At 50.8% G+C, this 23,305-nt stretch overlaps 8 protein-coding genes across 8 annotated transcripts; 4 read left to right on the top strand and 4 right to left on the bottom strand.

Annotated features, from left to right (window-relative positions):
- Positions 1-2,473: 2,473 nt before the first annotated feature.
- On the top strand, positions 2,474-5,685 carry N7515_003207 (F-box/WD repeat-containing protein; the record flags this gene model as incomplete). The annotated part of the gene is made up of 2 exons (XM_056663951.1): positions 2,474-5,503; positions 5,560-5,685. The coding sequence occupies 2 exons, from the start codon at positions 2,474-2,476 to the stop codon at positions 5,683-5,685; spliced, it is 3,156 nt and encodes a 1,051-aa protein (XP_056523008.1).
- An 840-nt stretch (positions 5,686-6,525) lies between these two features.
- N7515_003206 (translation initiation/elongation factor MRX8) lies at positions 6,526-7,546 on the bottom strand (the record flags this gene model as incomplete). The annotated part of the gene is made up of 2 exons (XM_056663950.1): positions 6,526-6,955; positions 7,035-7,546. The coding sequence occupies 2 exons, from the start codon at positions 7,544-7,546 to the stop codon at positions 6,526-6,528; spliced, it is 942 nt and encodes a 313-aa protein (XP_056523007.1).
- Positions 7,547-7,733: 187 nt separating this feature from the next.
- On the top strand, positions 7,734-8,368 carry N7515_003205 (putative AP-3 adaptor complex subunit sigma; the record flags this gene model as incomplete). Its single annotated transcript, XM_056663949.1, has 2 exons — positions 7,734-7,802; positions 7,883-8,368. 2 exons carry the CDS (start codon positions 7,734-7,736, stop codon positions 8,366-8,368), a joined length of 555 nt encoding a protein of 184 aa, XP_056523006.1.
- Positions 8,369-10,054: 1,686 nt separating this feature from the next.
- Positions 10,055-11,199, top strand: N7515_003204 (60S ribosomal protein eL8; the record flags this gene model as incomplete). Its single annotated transcript, XM_056663948.1, has 3 exons — positions 10,055-10,060; positions 10,340-10,417; positions 10,489-11,199. The coding sequence occupies 3 exons, from the start codon at positions 10,055-10,057 to the stop codon at positions 11,197-11,199; spliced, it is 795 nt and encodes a 264-aa protein (XP_056523005.1).
- A 1,048-nt stretch (positions 11,200-12,247) lies between these two features.
- Positions 12,248-15,179, bottom strand: N7515_003203 (putative spindle pole body component; the record flags this gene model as incomplete). Its single annotated transcript, XM_056663947.1, has 4 exons — positions 12,248-12,286; positions 12,342-14,769; positions 14,843-15,051; positions 15,120-15,179. 4 exons carry the CDS (start codon positions 15,177-15,179, stop codon positions 12,248-12,250), a joined length of 2,736 nt encoding a protein of 911 aa, XP_056523004.1.
- A 591-nt stretch (positions 15,180-15,770) lies between these two features.
- On the top strand, positions 15,771-17,252 carry N7515_003202 (WD40 repeat domain-containing protein; the record flags this gene model as incomplete). Its single annotated transcript, XM_056663946.1, has 3 exons — positions 15,771-15,808; positions 15,863-16,028; positions 16,092-17,252. 3 exons carry the CDS (start codon positions 15,771-15,773, stop codon positions 17,250-17,252), a joined length of 1,365 nt encoding a protein of 454 aa, XP_056523003.1.
- A 479-nt stretch (positions 17,253-17,731) lies between these two features.
- On the bottom strand, positions 17,732-21,022 carry N7515_003201 (uncharacterized protein; the record flags this gene model as incomplete). Its single annotated transcript, XM_056663945.1, has 6 exons — positions 17,732-18,647; positions 19,328-19,408; positions 19,466-19,805; positions 19,863-20,233; positions 20,284-20,656; positions 20,719-21,022. The coding sequence occupies 6 exons, from the start codon at positions 21,020-21,022 to the stop codon at positions 17,732-17,734; spliced, it is 2,385 nt and encodes a 794-aa protein (XP_056523002.1).
- Positions 21,023-21,759: 737 nt separating this feature from the next.
- On the bottom strand, positions 21,760-22,837 carry N7515_003200 (uncharacterized protein; the record flags this gene model as incomplete). Its single annotated transcript, XM_056663944.1, has 4 exons — positions 21,760-22,181; positions 22,253-22,612; positions 22,669-22,681; positions 22,754-22,837. 4 exons carry the CDS (start codon positions 22,835-22,837, stop codon positions 21,760-21,762), a joined length of 879 nt encoding a protein of 292 aa, XP_056523001.1.
- Between the last annotated feature and the right edge of the window lie 468 nt (positions 22,838-23,305).

Raw genomic sequence — 23,305 nt, 5'->3', positions numbered from 1 at the left:
GAGCAAAAACGAAGTTATTCTAGCCCTGGGTTCATTCGCATTGAACGAGATGGCCGTCATCTGCGCGAGACACTGTCTGGCCCAATTTCATTGAAGACCGCTGGCATAAAAATCAAGACTCACTTGAGAGCTACGTCGGTAGCCCGCTTAGCAGTCTCGGGTCCAGGCCTTTCAAGGTATCTGTCCTCGTTTGTCCCGCTTGTTTCAAGGTGATCTTACGCCTGCCCCAATGTATACCTACGAAGATCCATCTAGGGCCCGGGAGGCAGTATCTCGTATTTCGCGGTATGTACCCATGCAGACCGCATCCATGTTGTAGCAGACGCATGGATGTTCAGTAAGTGGGTGGTGCAGTCAAATACCTACGCATACTTAGTAAATGCGACAACTGGGTATCTCAACAACTGTGGTCTATAGGTAGGTACTTCCCCATAGCCCGATACTTTGAGGTTACCTATATGGTACCAATCTACATCGTCCGCTGGACACCTCCGGGGCTGTCTGGAGGAGTTTTCAAAATCTACTACCTAGGTTCCATCGCGGGATGAGGTGATACCTACCTCCTAGGTGGGTGACTGACTGCCGGGCCGGATATATATAGAACCTTCCAGCGGCGAAATCTAGGTTGATACCACAGGTGGTTCCGATTTATTCGAAGTTAATGCCATGCCGCTGAAATAATTATCGATAGCTATCAACAGGCAATGAAACAGACCAAGAACGTGGTTGTGGAGCTATCCATTTTGGAAGTGCAGCATATATCGCATTTTCCATGTGTACTAGACTCCCAAGGCTCCATGGCTGCACCACTCGCTTTATGAATGGGCGACAACCTTAGAAGCATACACGTCCTCCTGGTTGAAAAGTATACTGTCTTTCAATTGCATATCGTCTACCAAGTGTCGGAATGGTCCATTGATGAACTTGAGTGTGTTGAGGAATGGCCTCGGAACAACCTCTGAAGCCTGGAGACCTGATAGGCTAGCTGACTACAAATGTGGAGTGGATCTAATTAACTCGGGGTTGATACAACGCAAATGGAAGAACTATCTAGCTAAGGTCATGAGATCGAGAGATGTAGTTAGGTAAATATACGACTAACTAATGATGTGATATCGAATACATTGAACGAGGTAGTCACGGCCATGGGAAAGGAAGCCTTTGAAGATGGACCACAATTCCATACCAGGATGTTGTCCACCCAGAGGCGGTCTTACGAACGGTGCCTCTTCACAAGACTCAGTCCCCCCCCCTCGGAAGATAACAGAAGTCTAAAGCGAGACCAGCATTTGGAGATAAAGAGATGAATATGAATGTCGCCGGCATTGTCCCCGGATGTGTCGTTACATAATACGTCAAAATCGTCGAACCCTAACAACACAGTAGATGGTTCAAGGTGGGGGAGATCAAGATAACAAAGTTGCCGATATCGATCAAGCAATAGCAGGAGATGACTTGCTTTAAGTTGCATAGGCATTAAGACATACCGATACTACAATATCAGCCTGCAATATCAATGACATTATGACTATGCATTCCCTCGTGGATCAATCCTTCAACATTGTCTGGTCATGAGCTCCGAGCTTCGAACCTCGTGCCAAGAAGTCAGGCACGCCCCCACTTCACGTGATAGGTGGCGAGGGCAAATAGAAACCTGATATAACTTGTTTTGTATGGGGTCATGACTATGAGATATGAGATATGTGATATGTGATATGGGGTTTGTGACAGGCAGTTGGATTTTACGTGAACACTGAACCCTGAAAAGATTCAACTTGTCAGCACATCGAAAGGACTTAAACCTGCTTATCAAGTTGTTATCCTCGGTTCCACCTGTCGACTCTCTATCTGGTAATGATTTCTGCCGGTCTAGAGCAGGGCCAGGGGGTCTCCAGGTTTCACAAGAGAGACTCGTGTCAGTTCTGGGATGAGATGAATCGAGGGATTCATAGAACATAAGATGAAAAAACAAAGCAACAGTAGAATTCATAAGAAATTCCAACTAAATAACCCCAAAAGTAGCAACTTGGGCCATGACATCGTCCACTACGGCAACCCGGAATACATGTTGTTCTCCGCCCCAACTCCCTTGTCAGCCGCCACTGTTTCTTTCTCCCCTTCCTTTGACTTCCTTGCTTCCAATATATTTCATGTTGTTTTGCTTTCCCCCATAATCTTGCTCTCTCTCACACACACACTATGCGATGACTGCTTCTTTGCATCGATGATTTCGCTGTATCGTGCTGAGGGACGTTTGCTGAAAAAAGATTCTCAAGTCTGGAACCTAGTTCCTTTGTCACTTCGCATATGATTGCTCTCTCCACCTTCAAATGCTCCTAGCTCTCTTCGAATCTCGGCAGTTTACTCAACTCTCTGACCGACCACGACCCGTCTCTATCTGCGCCAGGCTTCCTATGCGACCCACAGCCCCGATCAAACTCGACATCGAACCGTACACACTCGAGAACGCGAAATGGATGAAACAGCGGAAATCGGCCAAGGGTCGTCAACTGATGCCATCGGACAGTTCTCTTTCGCTCCTACAACCCGAACCACAGTCGTAACCACCACGACAACTACAACCACCTCATTCCCCCCTTTAGCCTTCAAACCCCCACGAGCCCTTAAGGACCTGGATTCCCGACAGTACCCTCTCGCCGCAGCTCCGACGCCAGATGCACTAAGGAGTCTCAAGTTTAAAATCGGTGATAAAGCTGTCGTGTTCAACGAGCCCGAGGATAAGACAAATGCTGCCGCTGAGGTGAGATCTTATCCCACTCTCGTCTTCATTAGTACTAAAACTCACCTCATACAGTACAAGGAGAGAACGGAGGCCTTGAAGTCTTCAAACGGCCAGATTCGCTCTGTAAACTCATTCATATCCGCGGATGAAACCCCCATTCGGCGGCTACCGACTTCGAGGATAGCTAGTCAACCACCTCTCAATACTCGTCGTCGTGCCGTCTCCCCCGCCACCCTGCGTGATCGTCAACCCTCGGTGGTTGTTCCTCGAACTCGCCCATCTCGGATACCTTCCGAGCCCATCACACGCCGCACCCGCCAAAATGGGACAATCTCAACTCAATCTGCTGCGGGCCTTGCCACCCCGGATACCGAACACAATCTGGGGGGAATTGGCGAAACTGTGGCACCAAGACCGAGAGTTCACAGTGCTGTGTTTCCGCGCAGGGAACCCCCTTTGCCATCACCTCTGTCCTCTGAAATCGGATCTAAGTGCATACAGACTTCCAACTTGAATTCGTTCTTGCAGAATGGGTCGCATGGAACTCGCCCAAGTCTCGCAAGCCAAGACTCCCAGGCCACTGAACCCGATGAGGGTTCAAAATCACTTGAAGCGGCCTCCTTCGGTCACGATACGACTTATGGAACCCAGGAATCTACATCGTATGAAGGACCCGAGCCTGTGTCCCAACTCTCAGCAATAGACAATGCCATGGCGCAGGATATGTGCCTCCCAAGTCCCAGCCTCTCGCCAGTCGCTGCTATGAACGCCCTTCATGGCGAGTCATTCGACTCGGAGGCGCTTGACATTGGTATAGACGCCAGTCTAGATCACCACCAAGTCTCACGGTTCTCCAAGGCCTTGGGACTGCCGAATGGCGAGGAGACCCGGGTAAATGCTCAATCTGCCAACCCACAGTCACCCCCGTCCCTTCTAGATATGCCCAAGGTGTTGGAGTTCTTCGATGCGGTACCTGATGAGGTCAAAACTTATCTCATGTATCAGTTCCTTCGAAGGTGCCCTAAACCTACGCTCCATTTTGTGGCCGACGTGGTTAATCCAACGTTGAAGTGTGATTTCCTCGCTCTTCTGCCTCTTGAGCTCAGCCTTAACATCGTCAAATACCTCGATGTCAAGACCATGTGCCGTGCTGCACAGGTCTCCAAGAAATGGAGACACATCACCAATTCCGATGAAAAAAGTTGGAAAACCCTCCTCGACCAGGATGGATATTACCTATCAGATGGGGAACTGGAACGAGCTATCAAACAGGGATGGGGATGGCAGCTGTCCAACGGCCCTGAAAATCATGAAGAAGATCTCAGCATTGTGGCCCTTCCCCGCGCTGATAGGGAGACATCTCCTGTTCCTTTGATGGCTGGTCCAAGCGGTAGAAGCCCCCTGGGAGCTTTGTCGGCGAACCGACGAGCTGGAGCTAAGCGAAAGGCAAACACGCGTGCTTCCAGCCGAAAACTTGCCAAGAGGAAGATCTCCTCCAGCGGCGGAGAAATCGCGGAACCAGACTGGAAGAAAGGTATTGCCGCGTCCGAGACCCCGTATGCCGCTGCCAATGCTGCCGCCGCAGCTGTGCCGTACGCCGAAGTAGGTCTACCATCTCTTCGTGGATTGTTCCTTTTCAAGGTCCTCTATCGTCGTCATGTTGCGATTCGTAAGACATGGATGCAGCCGGATATCAAGCCCAGACACATCGCTTTTCGCGCCCATGACCGTCATGTCGTTACCTGCTTGCAGTTCGATGCCGACAAGGTGCTTACGGGAAGCGACGACACCAACATCAATGTCTACGATACCAAAACAGGTGCGTTGCAGGCAACCTTGGAGGGCCATGAAGGTGGCGTGTGGGCTCTTGAATACTATGGCAACACACTGGTCTCCGGATCTACCGATCGCTCTGTGCGAGTTTGGGACATTGAGCGGGCCAGGTGTACTCAGATCTTCCATGGCCATACTTCCACCGTGCGATGTCTGCAAATAGTCCTGCCAACTGAAGTAGGTAGGGATGCAGATGGGCACCCTGTGGTTATGCCTAAAGAGCCATTGATCATTACTGGCTCTCGAGACTCGAACCTTCGTGTGTGGAAGCTTCCGCAACCCGGGGATCCAGCATACTATCAGAGTCATCCTATACCAGAGGACACCGACTGTCCGTACTTCCTTCGTGTACTCACCGGCCATACTCAATCCGTTCGCGCCATTGCAGCTCACGGCGATACCCTTGTCAGCGGTAGCTACGATTTCACAGTGAAGGTGTGGAAGATCTCAACTGGACAGACCTTGCACACTTTGCACGGCCATACGATGAAGGTGTACAGCGTGGTTCTTGACCACAAGCGCAATCGTTGCATCAGTGGAGCCATGGACCACATGGTCAAGGTGTGGTCGCTGGATGATGGATCCCTTCTGTACAACCTGGAAGGCCATACTTCCCTTGTCGGCCTCCTTGCCCTGGAGCACGATTTCCTTGTTTCTGCTGCTGCTGATTCCACCTTACGAATCTGGGACTCCGTGCACGGGCACTGCAAGAACACATTGAGTGCACACACCGGTGCTATAACCTGCTTCCAGCACGACGACCAGAAGGTCATCTCCGGGTCCGATCGCACCTTGAAGATGTGGGATGTACGGACCGGCGAGTGCGTCCGAGACCTCCTCACCGACCTCAGTGGCGTGTGGCAGGTCAAATTCAACGACCGGAGATGTGTTGCTGCGGTTCAGCGTGACAGCTTGACGTACATCGAGGTAGGTTCTTTTTAAAATAACGTAGGTGTTCGATATGCTAATGTTACTTTCTCCAGGTTCTTGACTTTGGCGCTTCCCGGGATGGTATCCCAGACAACAAGCTTTCGCAGCGCATTGTCGTCAATCGACATGGGCGGGAGGTCGTCGGCGGCCACGTCGAAGACGCTGATCTATCTGATTAAAAAGCCCACGGCATAACCTCCTGGATCAGCTTCGACCACATTATCGATACTGGGCAACATCCTCCCTCATTCCAACCTTTTCTGCATATTTCCTTGCTCATCCTCTTCCCTCATCTACGATACCCATCCTTACACAGCTCTCGTCTTCCATCGGAACAAACATCCCTTGCATAGCGTGGTCGGCATTCTATAGCATTATGATCCAGGCGTTTGTTTTTCTATCATTTCCTTTGTGGAGGCTCCCATCATTATTTATTACTGAATATTACCCTTGCCCGCCATCGATATTTTTTGTCTTTGCTGATGTCCACACCGTATCCTTTGCCAGCTCAATGACATCAAATTCCTTGATGTTAGGGCTGGTAGATTCTCTTGCATATGTTTTGCCTTGGTCTGTATGGACCGCCCATAGATTGATTAGTGTGGTCTTTTCTTGAAAATTCTTTATGAGTATCTGGTTTTATGCCGGCTTTCATTGTGATACTATGTAGTGTATCTGTAGCAGTTGATCTTCGCTCTAGCTAGCGAACCATTCAAAATGCCTTGCATTATGACCATGGCGATGATGTGTGGTGGCTAGACTTACTGTCGTAGGTAGACTCTGATAGCTAGGTTGTGGCAGCGTGATAGCTTGGACACCCAATTCAAGACTTGGGCATCACATAAGAGAACCCGCGTGCCCTTCTAGCCCTGTAATAGGACGAAATATATGGACATCGCTACCCGAGTATATGCATGTCCTCGGGCAATGACCATTGACCAGTCAGACCTGACTAGCCGTACGGAAGGCTTTAGTGGAGATCTTGACCGGGGTATTACAACACTGCACAAAACATCCTTTCAAATGATAGCAGCGGATGTCTCCGCAGCAGGTGGTTTAACAGCAAGGCGACCACCCTCTAAGCTCCCATCAATGCCAGCAGCAGACAAGATAGACCAGCGAACAGCATCGATCCCCAAGGACCGTCCGGGACCGATGTGTGCCTCAGCACTACAAGTCAAGATCTCCCCCAGGGCACCAGGCCCCTCCGAAGCACCCGGACCTGGCTGGACAATTGGTTTGATACCTTGCAGCAATAGATGTAGCCGCTCGAGACTGGCAGGCGTCACCCCAGTCTTCATTTGCTTAACTTTCCTAGCGAGAAACTTGTCAACCTTGGACAAGATAATCTGGTGCGGAATTGCATTGTGTCGGAATAGTCTGAGGATCTCGGCATCGGTCTGCTTGATGCCGTGCATGCTGTCGATGAGGAGGAATGCGCGACGGAGTCTACAACACCGAGCTGTCAGTAATTGTACACATACTTACTTCATTCATGTATTCAACAAGAAACAGAACAATAACTCACTGTTTTCGCCCTTGGAGATACTTCATGATTTCCGCTCCCCACTCCGCTCGACTGGCTTTTCCGTATCCCGGCATATCAAGCAGTACGACCTTCGACTCGCCGCCCTTCGTGCCTCCAATCCCAAACGCGTTCATTTCCCTCGTTCGTCCCGGTTTCGACGAGGTCCAGCACATCTCCTGGCCCATTATTGCATTCAGTAATGAACTCTTGCCAACATTTGAGCGGCCGAGAAATGCGACTTCGGGTTCGAGAGATTCCATTGGCGTTGTGCGGAATTTGGCGGCGGACCATAATTTCAGAGGAGAGTGACGCGATGGGACGAATACTTTGTCGGCAAAGGCTAGTTGTTCGGGACTGGGAGGTTTTGTATCCCAGTAATAGCAGAGATCGGTCGGCGTGAGGTCTTTGAGTTCGCGCTTTGAATTGGGATTCGGCGTTGAGGACAGGGCTCGTATCGTTGTATAAGATGAAACCCTAGACGCAGAGCGCCTGCATACCGGTATTGTGTTCATTGTTCAATTTCCGACAAAGTGTTAAAGTGTTGATTAAGTCTTAAAAAGCGCAAACTTGACATCGATTTCTCCAGATCGGCGCACGGGGCAAGTCTCCCCCGAGCCGAGACCGCATCATCAGCTATCGCGCATCGCGCAGATAAGACCGACAATTCTTCACAGCTTGTTCCAACCCAACTCACTCAAGATGATTAACGCCGTCCTCGTATTCAATAATAATGGCCAGCCCCGGTTGACCAAGTTCTATACGCAGCTGGTGAGTCCAATCCACGCCAGCACCCACTGATTCCCCCGCGCCGCGCCGGAACAACCCAACTGACACACCTCTGAAATCAGGACACGCAAACACAACAATCTCTCATCGCGCAAATATACCGTCTAGTAGCGCAGCGTCCAGCTAGTGCTTGTAACTTCCTTCCGCTCCCACCACTCCTCTCACAGGGTGCCAGCTCCTCCGCCTCCGGACCCTCCGATGCCCCCACCCAAATCACATACCGCACCTACGCAACGCTATCCTTTATCATGATCTCAACGTCCACCGAGTCCCCGCTTGCGTTGATTGATTTGATTCAGGTGTTTGTCGAGGCGCTGGATCGCATGTTCGAGAATGTCTGCGAGTTGGATCTTATCTTCGGGTATGAGACTCTTCATGCTGTGCTGGGTGAGATGATCGTTGGCGGGGTGGTTGTTGAGACGAATATTGATAAGATTGTTGCTGGTGTGCGTGCTCAGGAGGGATCACTGGGTAAGAAGAAGGCTGTTCAGGCTGCTAGCAGTAGTCTGGGTCGTGGGGCTTTGCCTGGGTTGGGGGCGTGGAGGTGATGGACCTTTTGTTTTTGATTTATGACCTGCATATGGGTCGATTTGATGGCTATTTCAGTCTGAAGGGGTCTACGGCGTTCCGGTTACACATCCTAGACTTGCTTTGCAGGGTTGAGAATGAAATGAGTTATGCTTTGTCTGTATCTATTGTTCAGCGATCGATGCCCTAGAATGTCGGGTTAAGCGGCCAGTTTTATATGACCATGGAGGTACGTACTACCAAGAAATAACACGAAGGAACCAAGGCAAGTATCGAAAATCAGGCTCGATGGATTCTTGATATTGATAGCCTCTACCGTTTGATGGTTCGTTACAAATTTCTCACATGAAAGGTCTAGAGGTGTACCTAAATACCTAACGTTCAATAAGGTCCAAACGTTATTGTAGTATAGTAATATTCCGTCTGTAATTTCCGATATCTCGCTGCAATGTCTCGAAAACGCGTGCGCGAGTCGACCCCGCCTGCGTCGCGTTCCCGGCACGCGTCGAGTGACATATTCGACGAGAACGGTTATATTTCTGGATTATCAGTACGGCAAAGGGTCGACTTGATACTTGACCAGCTGCGTGAACGGCACCGTTGGAGTATCAACAGACTAAGAAGCTTTTTGAAGAAGTAAAGGAAGGCAAATATACTCATGTTCTGATTCGTCCCAATTGCAAGTTCGGGACTAATCAGCATGAGTATACTTGCCTTGCTAACTAATCGCTAAGGAGTCTAAGTCTGACGGGCAGTCTCTGTTGTGGAGAGCCCATTGTGAGCATCTCCTCCACGCGAGCTCCAGCATGCTTGTGGCTTTCGGTCTTGTCGTCTGGCACCGATGTTCTCAGTTCAGGCCGGATCCCAAGCAACGCTTGAGCGGGAGACATCTTCAGCGCGCTGTGCGTGGCAGTGTTGTATACCATCTGAGCAAGTGGAATCCATCTCGTCCAGTCATCCTGGCACCAACTGACTGTGTTCCTCAGATAGTATTCGATACTCTGGTTCTGCCTCTCAGACTGATGGGCAGACTGAGAGGCAGAACCAGAGTATCGAGTACTATCTGAGGAACACAGTCACTTCTTAAAAAAGCTTCTTAGTTCTTGGTCTAAAAGAAGATGGTGGAGTGCCTCTCGCTGACCATCCCATGGAGGAAAGCTGTAAATTCCTTCAATGGCCGTGGTAATGGCCGCGTGCTGTGCCTTCTCGCCTCTCTCTTGCACTTCTTGGATGATCGCCTGGGGCCTTGATTATTGGAGCCGATGAGTGTTCCCCATTGCCTGAATTTAGCCATTGGTCCAGGGATGTCTGCTCATGGCCTAGTCCTGCAGAACTGGGACCGATCGCCCGAAGGGGAGCAGTCCTGGATTTAAAGGGTTTTTGATGAGGCACTGTGATTGAGGATCAAGTGTAGTTCTCCAATTTTGATAGTTGTGTTGAACTGCTGGTTGTTGAAAAAGCGAATAATCTTGCCCCTGAATCTGGTGCTGTCTTTCGAGCGGAGGTACGGAGTACACTTCAAAAGATTGTCCCGATATCATGTGATCAAAATCATGAGAATGTGTGGGTCTGCCCTAACGATCAACCCTAGCCCTGATCACATGATAGCACTAGCGCGACCCACACAAAGTTCATAAGTTCCATCCACAAGAACTTTTCTTCTTCTCATCCGTCAACCGTCAATCAGCGTAATCCCAGTCGACAACATGGTGGTGAGTACATGAAAACATTGTCTCTTGATAATATCAGAGGCTTCTTCTAGTTCTCGCGATGTCTTCCGACATTCGCCTTGCTTCAGATCTCTGATCTAAGCAATTCCGCCGATCGCGCACACAGACTCGAAAGAGATGTGTGTTTGGATCGTGCGATGATTTGGCTGGAAGCATTGAGTCCAATGCCCGTAACACGGCTTGGCTCATTGTTCTCCTTAGAGTTCCTAGAAGATGCAGCAATACGTGGACAGCACGCTGATCTTCTTTTCTCAATGATAGCCTCCCAAGTCCGGAAAGAAGACCGCCGCTCTGCCCTACCCCCAGGGCAAGGCTGGCACTGGCAAGAAGGCCGCCAAGGTTCGTTTCTTTTTCTCCCCTGGGAGTCCATTTGAGAAGATTGAAAGAGGCTAACCTTTTTTTCCGAATAGAACCCCCTTATCGAGAAGCGCTCTCGCAACTTCGGTATCGGCCAGGACATCCAGCCCAAGCGCAACCTGTCCCGCTTCGTCAAGTGGCCCGAATATGTTCGTCTTCAGCGCCAGAAGAAGATCCTGAACATGCGCTTGAAGGTTCCTCCTTCCATCGCTCAGTTCCAGTCCACTCTGGACCGCAACACCGCTGCCCAGACCTTCAAGCTCCTCGCCAAGTACCGTCCTGAGACCAAGGCCGAGAAGAAGGAGCGTCTCGTCCAGGAGGCCACCGCCGTCTCCGAGGGCAAGAAGAAGGAGGATGTCTCCAAGAAGCCCTACCACGTCAAGTACGGTCTCAACCACGTCGTCGGACTCGTTGAGAACAAGAAGGCTTCTCTCGTCCTCATCGCCCACGATGTCGACCCCATCGAGTTGGTTGTCTTCCTGCCCGCTCTCTGCCGCAAGATGGGTGTCCCCTACGCCATTGTCAAGGGCAAGGCCCGTCTCGGCACAGTCGTCCACAAGAAGACCTCCGCCGTTCTGGCCCTGACCGAGGTCCGCTCTGAGGACAAGTCTGAGTTCGCCAAGCTCCTCTCCGCCATCAAGGAGGGTTACACCGACAAGAACGAGGACTCCCGCCGTCACTGGGGTGGTGGTATCATGGGCGCCAAGGCCAACGCCCGCATCGAGAAGAAGCAGAAGGCTCTCGATGCCGCCATCAAGGTTTAAATTAAGCCCGTGTAACTACGGCTTTCTTCTTTCCTTCGATGTGTGTTTGACGGGATCGTTTCTAATCGAAGCGCTCGGATCTTCAAAAATAATATGTTGTACCGGGAAACAACGAGGTGTTCGGGGCTTTGACGATTCATTGACGGCCAATTCTTTTAGCTTTAGATGGGTACGAAGGAGCCTTGTGGCCCTTTTTGGATCCTGTTCTAACAAACAAAAAGACACCAATTTTTTTTCTCACGAACTCCAATGGCCCCCCCAATGTACCAACTTTCTGCAGATACCCATGAATGCATTTCTTACCTGTTCAATCTATTGATGGTCCAGTAGTCCATCAGAACTAGGCGTTCATGTCTGCGTTGTATTGTAGACGTACTGAGTATAGATACTGGTAGATTGGTGCTTCCACCCTCTTGGTCGCCCAAGTAATTTCGTTGCAGTCCCACCCTTATCCACAGCTTCGGCTTTTAGGGTTACGATTGTCCGTGTAGTGAGCTAGCTGCACCCAGGGCCGGAGACTGGAATAAGGAGTTTCGGGCTTCCGATACCTACCTATAGGTTTCTAGTTCTTGTACCGAGAGGTAAGGTACCAGGTATATGCCACATTTGCCCCATGAGATCCCAGAGCGCTCGACGTCCTGGTTTAGATGAAATAGCCTCGTCTTGCTGGCAAATATATATTAAGCATCCATAAGAAAGATCTCGTGATAATGAGAAGACAAGGTTTTAATACACCGACATGAGGCAGACTAGCACTCGTAGGAGTCGAAGGACAAGAAGAGACAAGGTTCGTATGAAAATTACATGAAGATCCCAAGGCCGACAGCCAAAGCGGAAGCAAAAAAAGAGGAAAAGGAAAGTACAGAAAAGGAAACCCAACCCAGCCCTATGCTCCCAGAAGACCAGATATGCTCAACCGCCGATGAGAGATGAACGGAGGAAGATATGGAGACAACCCGACTACAGAGACAAAAGTAAAGCAAGCACGCGAAGAAGGTGTATAGCGAGAAAGGACGAAAACATAAACATGATGGCGGTCATTCGGTCATTAACGTTGGGCGGGGGGTCGTGAAAGCCCTTGTCGTACCTGTGTTTCACGTCAGAGAGGAATTCAGACAATTGAATAAGATATGATCGCTCACCTTCATTTGTTCAATTCTCGCCTTGAGCTGGCTGGTGACTTCCGCAGCTCGCTTCCAGTTCTCCGCCGGCTCACTCGATCTAGGCTGTTGGTCGTCTTCATTCAAGTTTGTGGCGGAGGTTCGTGATGAGCGCGTGGGACTGCTAACGGCCCCATAGCCGTATGTAGGGCTCAGATTGCGTCGGCTGAGGCCGCCATTGCGGCTGCTGGGTCCTGGTGATTCCATGCCACTCTCTCTGTCTTCGTTGGACGCGTAGCTGCGAGGACGCGAGCCCTCAAAGCGGGATCCCAGGTGAAGACCAGATCGTGTGGCCGCGTTGCCATTGCTGGTGTGGTCAGGATGCATGGAGCTCGTCTCCGGCATGCCAATGCTGCCAGTATCGGAGGTAGCGTTGGGTGGGCTCATGGCAGATGCGCGAAGTGCGCGTGCGAGTTCACGCTTCAATCGCTCGATCTCTCTTTGCTGTTTCTGGACACTCCCCTCCGCGGCTTCGGCGTCACTCCGTGCTCGCACTAGTTGAGTCTCTTTGGCCTTGATGCTTAACACATCGCGCGTGTGGTCCTCGATTAGCTGTGCGTTCTGATTCTGGAGTTCAGCGATTGTAGAGTTAAGCTTTGCACGCTCGCTTTTCATTTCTTCGACGGTTCGATAGAGGACCTCCTTTTCCGAGCGTAGTTCTTCCATTCGATTTAGTTTCTCCTTCTCCGCTCGTAGTTCCTCCAACTCGGCGCGATCGGCGGCTGACATGGCATTGGCAGCGGATGAGGGGGCAGGAGCGGATTCAGCAGGCGCTGCCGGTCTAGCGATGGGACGCCCCGCAAGACCACGGCCAAGACCGAATTTGGGAGCAGCTGGCGGGGGAGCCACGTCCTCCTCTGCCGGGGGTGCAGCAACACGTCTTGACGGAGACGCAGTGCTGCCAGGACCAGCAAGCTTCCTCTGCATCTTGATACCGGATCCAGGAGCTGGAAGGCCGCCAGGTTTGGGAACACCGAGCTTCGAAGGAAGTGCTCTGGATGCAGGTTTGACCGGGGATTCTTCTGGAGCAGGCGGCGCGGCTGCAGGGGCTAGCTTTTTCAATCCCACCCCCGGCTTCTTCCCAACGACCTTTCTGCCGGCTGGGGCAGCGGGCTTCGGGGGTGCGACAATCGGCTTGGGGCGGTCTTTGGCCTTGACTTCGGCGGTTGAAAAGTACTCCTTGATTTTGGTTTTGCGAATCTCATCGAGTCCATCGAGATACGGGTTCATGGCTCGTTCACCCAGAATTTTCATCAGCGTACCGAGAATTTCAGCCGCTCCTTCACGAATGGCCGGCGCTGATTCCGTCAACAGCTTGGTGCCGGCATCGGCAATCGCTTTCTGTTCTGGTTTGGCCGGTACTGTCCTGGTTGTGCGCAAGCACCGGACCAAAAACCTGACAGTCTCCTGCTTGATTTGGGGGTTCTTGTGCTTGAGATACTCGAAGATTTCTTCCAGACACTCCGAAAGGGTTGTTGTAGAGAAAACAGCATCCAATGCCTGACCCAAGGCATCTGCAACAGTCTGCTTCTTTTCTTTGAGACGCTCAAACATAGGAACCATGATAGTGCTTCGGTATTTAGCGAATCCGTTGCGCAGGCCCCTGGCCAGCACGTCCACACAGTTTGCAGCCACGGTAGCCACAGCGACGTTGGCGTCTTTCATGGATTTGGCCAAGCCTCTGACGATATCATCGTAGGGGCCGTCCTTGATTCGGGGCACATTTAGCACGTTATACAGTTCATCCAATGCTTCTTTGCGATCTTTCCATTTTGAAGAGGCCAACTGCTCATGGAAGTTGGCAGGGACTTTCTTCAAAACATCGACAGGCTCCGCGAGGTCAAAGGCATCAACGGCATCAGCTTCCTCCTCTTCCTCGAACTCCTCACCGCCTTGTTCTACATCCTGGACGCCGGCCGGCGCAGCGCTGGCCGCGGCCATGGCATCTTGTTGTGCCCGAGTGAATCGCTCTTGCTTTGGGGTGGGGTCCTGCTTTACAGTTTCAAATAGTTTCTCCAAATCAGCCTGCTGTACGGGTTTCAAATCGGCCCAGAACAGAGGCTTGATGGCCTCCCGAAGCCACCGGTAGAGTTCCACCGCCAGGTTCTGTGCTTCGGCTCGAACATTCTTATCGGCGTGACCGAAAACCTTAGGCAGCGCCTTCAAAGTTTGCTTCGGGTCGACGATCTTGCAACCGAAATTGTGATAAATAGCGGTAAACGCTGCAAGAGACGCAGCAACCACCTTGGGCACTTTGTGTGAGAGTGTAGGCAGCAGTTCCTCGATCACCGGGTCGGACTTGTCCAGTTCCACACATAGTAGAAGAGCTTCCACCGCGCTGGCTTTAGCGGCCGGTCGTGTAGATACGAGACCCTTCTCAGCAATTGGACCAATTGTATATTGGCGGGTCCTATGAGAAAGAACGCTGTCAGTTGATCCGGAGTGGGCCAAGACCGTCGCGACTGGGGCCAGGGGGGACGCACCTCGTGCAGGCCTGAGGACCTCCGAACTTCAAAAAGGCGCAGTATGATGCAAGTCCTTCTAGCTGTGCGGCGACGTTGGAATCTGCGACTGCGCCTTTCCACAGGCCGGGATCTTGTATAAATGGTACGAATACTGGATGTGATTCATCGGGGGTTTTCTCAAATTGCTCTCTAGCTTCTTCGTATCCCTCCTTGCGGACTTTCCAGTTCTGTGCGGGCAAGAACTGTCAGTATCTATCATCGACTCGACTGTGACAGATGTAAGGGATGAGCGCACCTTATGAGCGAACCGGTCGGGCAAGGGCAAAGAGGAGAAGTCCTCTGGGGCGTCAGCCATGACGAATGGGTGAGAGAGGGTAGTACTATCGAGCGGTTTCTAAGGGAACAAAAGAAAGTCAGCGCGTTCCCAGTATAGGGTATCTAGCGCAAGGCCAGAGAAAGAGATATAGGTTCTGAGTCGGGGTTGGAGGAGGGTTCAGATCGTACTGTATGTTGATGCCCAAAGGTATCAAAGGACTGCAGACTGTCTTAGTCTGCGATCAATAAGGAGAACACTGATCTTGGATCATGTGGCCTCTTCGATAGAAAGAATAGATCGAAATATCTTCAAAGTGATTGGAAGAGTGTCGGGTAGGAGAGAAAATAAACAGTTGGAGGAAAGTAAACAACCGGCCTTGGCGAATTGTTTTGTTATGGAACCCCGCGGTGGATCGCACTTGCTGTCTTTCTACCTTCACGTCCTTTCTCTTTTGATTCTTTGCTCTGCTTTTAAACCTTCGGATCAATTCTTTCCCAGTCACGTTTCTTCGCCAACAATCGCTCTTACCGTCTCCCCTCAATCGCAGTTTGCCCCCCCAGGTCGAGCCTTTGAATTTCTGGTGCATGCGCTTTGGAATAGCAAGCAGGGAGAGCACATATAAGCTGCACCATGAGCCAACTTCTCACGCCGCGGCAGGCGGAGGAGCTGTATGTGACTCCTCCCAGTTCATTTAGGGGTAGACGCTGATAATGTTGCGACAGACATAAAGGAATAATTGCCTACCTCACCTCGGTGAATTTGCATAACAGCTCCGCTGCTTTACGAGAAGAACTTGGCGACTCAGTTACAGTTGATGACACGACACTAAAGAAATATGAGGGACTCTTGGAGAAGAAATGGACGAGTGTAGTCCGGTTACAGAAGAAGGTGGGTGCAACCGGGCAGATCGAAGCGATTTCTTTTTGCTAACATAACCCATTTCTTTTGTAGATTATGGAATTGGAATCGCGATGCACTGCACTCCAAGCTGAGCTGGATACCGCAACCCCAACTTCTCTCTTGCGGAAGAATCAAGACCCAGTCTCCTGGCTACCTCGAGCACCGCCGCGCCATGACCTCGAATCGCACCGCGCCCCAGTATCATGCCTCGCTTTCCATCCAATATTTTCTTCACTGGCCTCTGGCTCAGACGATACCACGATCAAGATCTGGGACTGGGAGTTGGGTGAACTAGAACGGACAATCAAAGGACATACCCGGGCAGTACTTGATGTCGATTATGGAGGACCGCGCGGAGGAACACTTCTTGCATCATGCTCGTCGGATCTAACGATCAAATTATGGGATCCGGCCGACGACTATAAGAACATCCGAACACTACCAGGACACGACCACAGTGTTTCTGCGGTTCGGTTTATTCCGTCCGGGGCTGCAGGATCTCCCATGTCAGGAAATCTACTGGTCTCGGCTTCTCGCGATCTCACATTGCGCATATGGGACGTCACAACCGGGTATTGTGTCAAGACAATGCAGGGCCATGGAGACTGGATTCGAGACGTGGCACCATCTCCAGACGGTCGATTCCTCTTCTCCGGTGGGGATGACCGTGTTCCGCGTCTGTGGGACATCTCATCTGGGGAAACCAAGTCGACATTCCTAGGCCACGAGCACTATATCGAGTGTGTGGCCTTTGCCCCGCCAACCAGCTATCAACACCTGGCACCGCTTGCAGGTCTCAAAAAACCACCGCCAGCATCCTCCTCCGCTGAATTCGTAGCTACAGGTTCCCGAGACAAGACCATCCGTCTCTGGGATACCCGCGGAAACTGCATCAAGACCTTGGTCGGCCATGACAACTGGGTCCGTTCGTTGGTCTTCCACCCCGGTGGGAAATATCTTCTATCAGTATCTGACGACAAGACGCTGCGGTGCTGGGATCTCACGCAAGAATGCAAGTGCGTGCGTACCATTGTGGCCCACAACCACTTCATCAGTTCCCTTCGATGGGCGCCGCCATTGATCAAAGACGGAGGCAAGGAAAGTGCCGAGGCAGCGACTGGCAAAGAAGAAGTTAGTGCCGCCAAGGTGTCCATTCGATGCGTGTTGGCGACGGGCAGTGTCGATCTCAAGGTCCGCATCTTTGCATCATGAGTTTTTGATTGGAGTTAGCGCCGAACCTTGGAGCATGGGACAGAATATGAGATCAGGCGAGTTCGAATGAATAAACCCGCCAGTCGATATGTTGAAAGGAACACCACCGCCTCTCGCCGGGGTCATCCCCCAAAGAAGGTTCCAGGGTCTGATAGGCACCCGTCTCTAGGTCAAGGAGTTGGTTTATTCTTCCGTGATACCAGTGACTTTCTTTTGTTTACAAATGATCGATTGGTACCTCCAATCCATGTTTACGATGTACACTGTTGGCTGTCTGACATTGATGACCTTCTCGTCTCCTTGTTCCATACATTAGACCTATTAGTCCACACCCCAGAAACACAACATATCACAATGTCAACGAAAATAAATTGAAAACGGTATAGTACAATACAACAGCTCTCCAAGTAAACCCAGAGCCCTCCACACATCTGGATATCCAACAGTCAACAAGTCCACCAGAGAATCAAGAAAGAATCCTAAGTCCTCTCCTGTACAATCCCCTTAACCCTCCCAACCCTCTCCTTCCCCTCATGAATCCGATGAATCAACCTGGCATCCGAAGTCTCCTTAACCCACCAATTAGCCCCCAAATAAACGCCCGCCTTCTTCGCCTCCACCTCCAAATCCACCTCCCTCCCCAACCTCCTCGACTCCCGTCTCAAATACTTCTTCGCCCACCTCTCCTCCCTCTCCGCCTCTCTCTCCTCCTTACTCATAACAGCCGGTCTCTCATTAATCCCCACCCCAAACGGCGTAACAATCCTCTCAACAACATGACGCACATGTCGGCTCTTCGGCGCCCCGGACGAGAATTCAATCACGTCTCCCTCTCGCAGCGAGTTCCGCGGGTCCGACACTAGGTAGTGCGTCTCTTGCGGGTAGTACTTGCGGATGTGTCGGTCCCAGGCTGTGTGGCGGTGGCAGACGCGGACAGTGCGGTCCATTCGGCCGACGGAGACGACGGTGCCAGTTTTCAGGGTTGAGGCGTAGTTGCGGAGTCGGGAGGGGGCGCGTGTGTCTGTTCCTTGCGCGGTGGACTCCGGGGTGGTTGGGGTTGTGGTGATGGAGCGGAGAGGGGTGGTGATGCGGAGGAAAGTGGTTGATTGGAGGATTGAAGGGCGTGTCAGGGACAGAGGCGTGAGGGCTGCTCGGAGTGGCATTGTTGCCCGGAGGAGAGTGCTTCGGGACATTGTTGGTTTGGTGGGTGGGTTTTCACTCCTTTGGTGGGATTTGAATAAGAAATTGGAGATTATGGGAGATTCAAGAAGGTGATGCAGACAGGGGTTTGTGGTAATGGTGACAACCCCCGAATGGTTGTGAGCTTGAGATGTTTGGAGTTGAGATTTCGAAATTTCTCGGGGAAGCATGTTTGCATTGTTTGCATGCACAGTACTATCCAACACCGAGACAACTTGGCCCTGGATCAACACGAAACATCGCATTTGTAGCAATTTCTGTTTTATCAGCACACAAATGTTATTGAAGTTCTTCCTCCTTGAATGGCAGTCGCTTGGAACATTTCAATATTTACAAGTCGCAGCACGTCTGGACTCCCGCTCTCTCCGGCCCCAGCCCTTATCCCAACACTGCCATTGCAAGAAAACGAAAAGTATAGACGCTACAGTACGATCAGCTAAGTGATACTGAGATATAATTGCTTCGCTAACGCTCAGCAATCAGAATATCTAAACATATTCTCTATCTAACAATGTATGAGAAAAGAAAACACATGAGCGGAGAATGTCCAAACATACATGAACTCGAACTCTAGACCGAATCCAAATCTCGAAAAGGTGATTATTCATTTTAAGGAAAAAAAAGAAAAGATGAAAGAAACCCCATGCAAACCGTGTACGAAGATCATAATCTCAAGAAAGCAGAAACCAACCAAGGAGAAACCTCCTAGATAATACAATTCGCCTCATCCATGTTCGTGAAGACCGTCTAAGTTTCATTCGAAAGATCCCATCTGCAGAACGCCAGTGACTGGAGACAGCATGTCTTGGGAAACATCGAAAGACTATTCCGCGGTCTGTTCCGTTGCTGGGGCATCGGCCTCGTTAACTGTCGACAGTTTCTTGGATTGGAACTTGTCGGCAGCGTGTGCGGATATCCGGGTGAGTTCGGTGACGAAGGATTGACCCCAGAATGCACTGTAAAAAGTTAGTCACAAGCACAAGACAGCCTCAGAGACATGTAGCCAAACATACCTAGTGTACTTGGACACATATCGGTCCAGCTTGGCGAAATTGAGAGCCCGCTGCTCATCGCTCATGGTAACAGCCTCTTGATAGGCACCGGCCAGTTCTTCGGTGTTCCAGGGGTTGACAATAATGCTGCCATTGAGACTCTGAGCCGCTCCGGCAAATTCAGACAGCACCAACACTCCGTGGCGCTTCTGTTGGGTGGCAATGTACTCGTAGGCCACCAGGTTCATGCCATCACGGGTAGACGAGACGATGCAGGCATCTGATACGGCATAGAGGGCGATGAGTTCATCGAAGTTGACGGACTTGTGCAGGAAGTGGATAGGCTGGAACTCGATGGTGCCTTCGCAGATCATTAGCCTCACAGGAATGCCAAAAGAGAACAAAAGTAGGTACTTACCAAACTTTCCATTGATCCGACCCACCAACTCATTAACCACGGCTCTCAAGTTCTGGTACTCCTCGACGTCCTGTCGACTAGGGACAGCCACTTGCACGAGAACAACCTTTCCGACCCATTCGGGGTGGTCGCTGAGGAATACCTCGAGGGCGTGCAACTTCTGAGGCACACCCTTGATATAGTCAAGACGGTCGACGCCGACCATCAACTTCACACCCTGGAACTTCTGCTCGAGCATAGCAATGCGCTTCTGCACCTTCTCCTTCTTCAATCCTTCCTTGAACTTCTCGGGGTCGATACCAATTGGGAAAGCTCCACATGTGATGATCTTGCCCTGGAACTCAATACCGTTCGGCGTGGTTGCGAGACCCCTATTCGGGTTAGCATGTAAATCAAAAAGAGATGTAGAGGGTATACTAACAATAGACGTGAGCAGCTGCTCAAGAAATGACGCGTGTAATCGTAGGTGTGGAAGCCAATAAGATCGCAGTGCAAAACACCCAAGAGCAATTCATTTCGCACCGGCAGGATTCGGTAGATCTCACTGCTGGGGAACGGTGTATGTAAGAAGAAGCCGATCTTGACATTCTTCTTGCTATCGCCGATCTCCTCACGCAGCATCTCGGGCAGCAGCATGAGATGGTAGTCGTGGACCCAGATCAGGTCACCATCCTGCACTTCCTTGGAAATAGCCCTTGCAAAGAGACGGTTTGCTTCCTTGTACGCTTCCCAGGCAGACTCGTCGAAGGTAATTTCACCGGGGTGGTAATGGAACAGAGGCCAAAGGATGGAATCTATGGAGAGAAATGGAAGGTCAGTACATATGCTAGCAGCGTCACGGGGAGAGTCAACTAACTAGAGAAGCCATTGTAGTGACGATCTGCGAGTTCGTCGTCGATAAAGACTGGCACAGCGCCGTATTCATCCTTGAGACGCTGCTTGACGACCGGGATCTCTGGTTCGGGCACCTCCAAACCGGGCCAGCCGTACCACTGGAAGGTGGTTGATTTTGAGAGGCCGCTCAGTCCGCTGACTAGACCTCCTGAAGACATGGAGAAATCATATTTTCCATCCTCAGACCGTTTGATGGTGATCGGCAGACGGTTTGAGACCAGAAGCAAGCGCGCTTCATTCTGCTTGGGCTCCTCGATCGACGGCATGGTGCGATGTTCGGGGGGCGGAATGTGAAGATTGAGATTAGAGTAATAAGCCGACTCGAATAGATACTGTCAAATAAGGCCAGTTGAAGCTCCTGGAGTTCCGAAAGAAATGCGATTAGACTTGAGCTTGGCGGGGAAGATCTTCAATGACGACAACCCACCTTGACAAGAAAAAGAAAAAGGGTGGATAAGAACTCCGAGTGAGAGCTTAGCTAGCAATCAATCTCCATATGAAAAAGGTAGAGAGAAGTAATGTAGAAGAGTAGAGGAAAAATGAAGAGAAGTGAGAAGCAAAGCGGGGACTTGGTAATGGCGAACGTCACTTTTCCTTGGAAACTACGTGGGGTGTCCTCAATATCGCTCTCATCAGGCTTCAACGAAATCAGCAGGGTAACTTGGTTTTATTTTGTATGAGACGATAAGAAATAAAGAAAATAATTGGAAAGCAAGATCCTTCCTAGGTCTGTTTAAGTGGTCTATTTCCAACTCCAACAAGATTGTACTGTGGTACTGTGTACAACAGGGCCAAGTCCTTGGGAACAAGTTCTCGACTCAAGTTCCTTCAAGTTCTACCACAGTAAGTGACCATCCACTGACGTCGATCGCTTGTTTTTTCCTTGTCTCCGTGTTCCAGCCCACCACAAATAGAAAAAGTGTCCAGAACCATCTATGGGCAATTATCCGGTTTCAAGGCCTGACTTGTAACTTCCTCTACTGTGTACAACATTGTAGGTACCTCACAATGCAGGCTTCTCACTCAATCTCCACTTCCCACTATCAGAATCATGTATCGTCCTCCCCTCATCCTCAAGCTTCATCAGTACCTGCACCACACCATGCGAAGCAGGTAAATGCAACGACTCGGGAACATCGCGGTAAATCCGCTTGACCAACTCAATAGGCGTCCACTCTAGCTTGCGCTCCGGTGAGGATTCCCCTTCCGCCACGTCCAGCTTGCCATATCGCAGTACGCGCAGAACTTCGTCTTCGCGCTGTTGTCGGTGCTGGATGTACTCGGTGATTCGCGCCCCGGTGTTCTCGAGAACCGCCCCGTGTCCGGGATAGCCCCGACCGGAGGAGACGCGGTCGCGCATGCGGTGGAGGCTGCTGAGGTAGGTTTTGAGGCTTTCGAAGACGGCTGTGCCGTGGCCGAGGACGTCTAGATGGGTTAGAGGTAATTATGGAAATATTGGAGTATACGTCGTATATGGACTGAATAGGATCACTTACTATCACCCGTAAACATCGCACCTTCCTCTTCAAGCATAAACACCATATGATCCACCGTATGTCCTGGCGTGTGGAATGCAGTCAAAGTAGCACCTTCAACGGAGAACACCTGACCCTCCTGGATATCCGTCTGATCGGAGCCAGGTTGGTGTTTAAAGATCTGTGCCTGGGGACACAGCTTCAGCAAATCCGGAAGCCCGTTGACATGGTCATGGTGCCAGTGTGTCAGGAGCGCCTGGTGCACCGTTGCGTTTTCTTCTGTGAGCACCGCCTTGAGATTTGCTGCCCAGGACGGCTTGCCCTCGCCAGTGTCGATTAGGATTCGCTGAGGGCCTCGGCCGATTAAGTATGTGTTTGTGCCTAATGTCGGGTTAGGGAACTACATGTCTTTCGCAGGGGTCTAAGAAGTTGCTTACCTTGTAGTGTGAACTATGTTGCGTTTCGTTATCCATCAGCTTCTTGTAAAGCAAATGCTGTCAAGACAACCATCTATGAACTCACCTTCCCCGGATTACCGGCTAGTATCCTCACGACTGAGGCACTGAGGCGCTCCACTTCTGGGAGTGGGACGAGTTGGGTTGCCATGTTCTGACGCAAATATATCGAAGGTGTCTAGAGAGGTGACTTCCTAAGATCTGATAGCGCGCAGGCCAATCTTTTATGTCAAGCCGAGCGACTTCTCAACGCGGGGCAGAAAACGAGCCTCGGTAGCTTATCTCAGCTTTGGAGATTTGGAGATGCCCGACCTCGGTGTACTCCGTAGATCTCCGGTTCTACGATGTTGAGGTCGTTGTCTATCGTGTTGAAGACATTCTACTACATTGGCTATGGCCTACATCCAACCAAAAAGATTGAACAAAAAGAAATTGTCTGTGCATGCCAATCTTAACATACAAAAGCAGTGATGTAAAAATAAAAAAAATGAGTATATCCATTGAGCCCACCCAGATATCGGGAATCAACGCAAGGCTTAGAAATCAGGCCTACAAAAACACAAGATCATTCATAATTTTCCCAGAGCGCAACTCCTCGAATCCTGCTCAACAAAAGGTA

The sequence above is a fragment of the Penicillium bovifimosum genome, assembly GCF_028826915.1.
Source record: "Penicillium bovifimosum strain IBT 22155 chromosome Unknown utg000003l_segment0_segment0, whole genome shotgun sequence".
Lineage (NCBI taxonomy): Eukaryota > Fungi > Ascomycota > Eurotiomycetes > Eurotiales > Aspergillaceae > Penicillium > Penicillium bovifimosum.
Note: the sequence above shows the minus strand (reverse complement) of the source record. Positions and strands in the feature narration are given on the sequence as shown.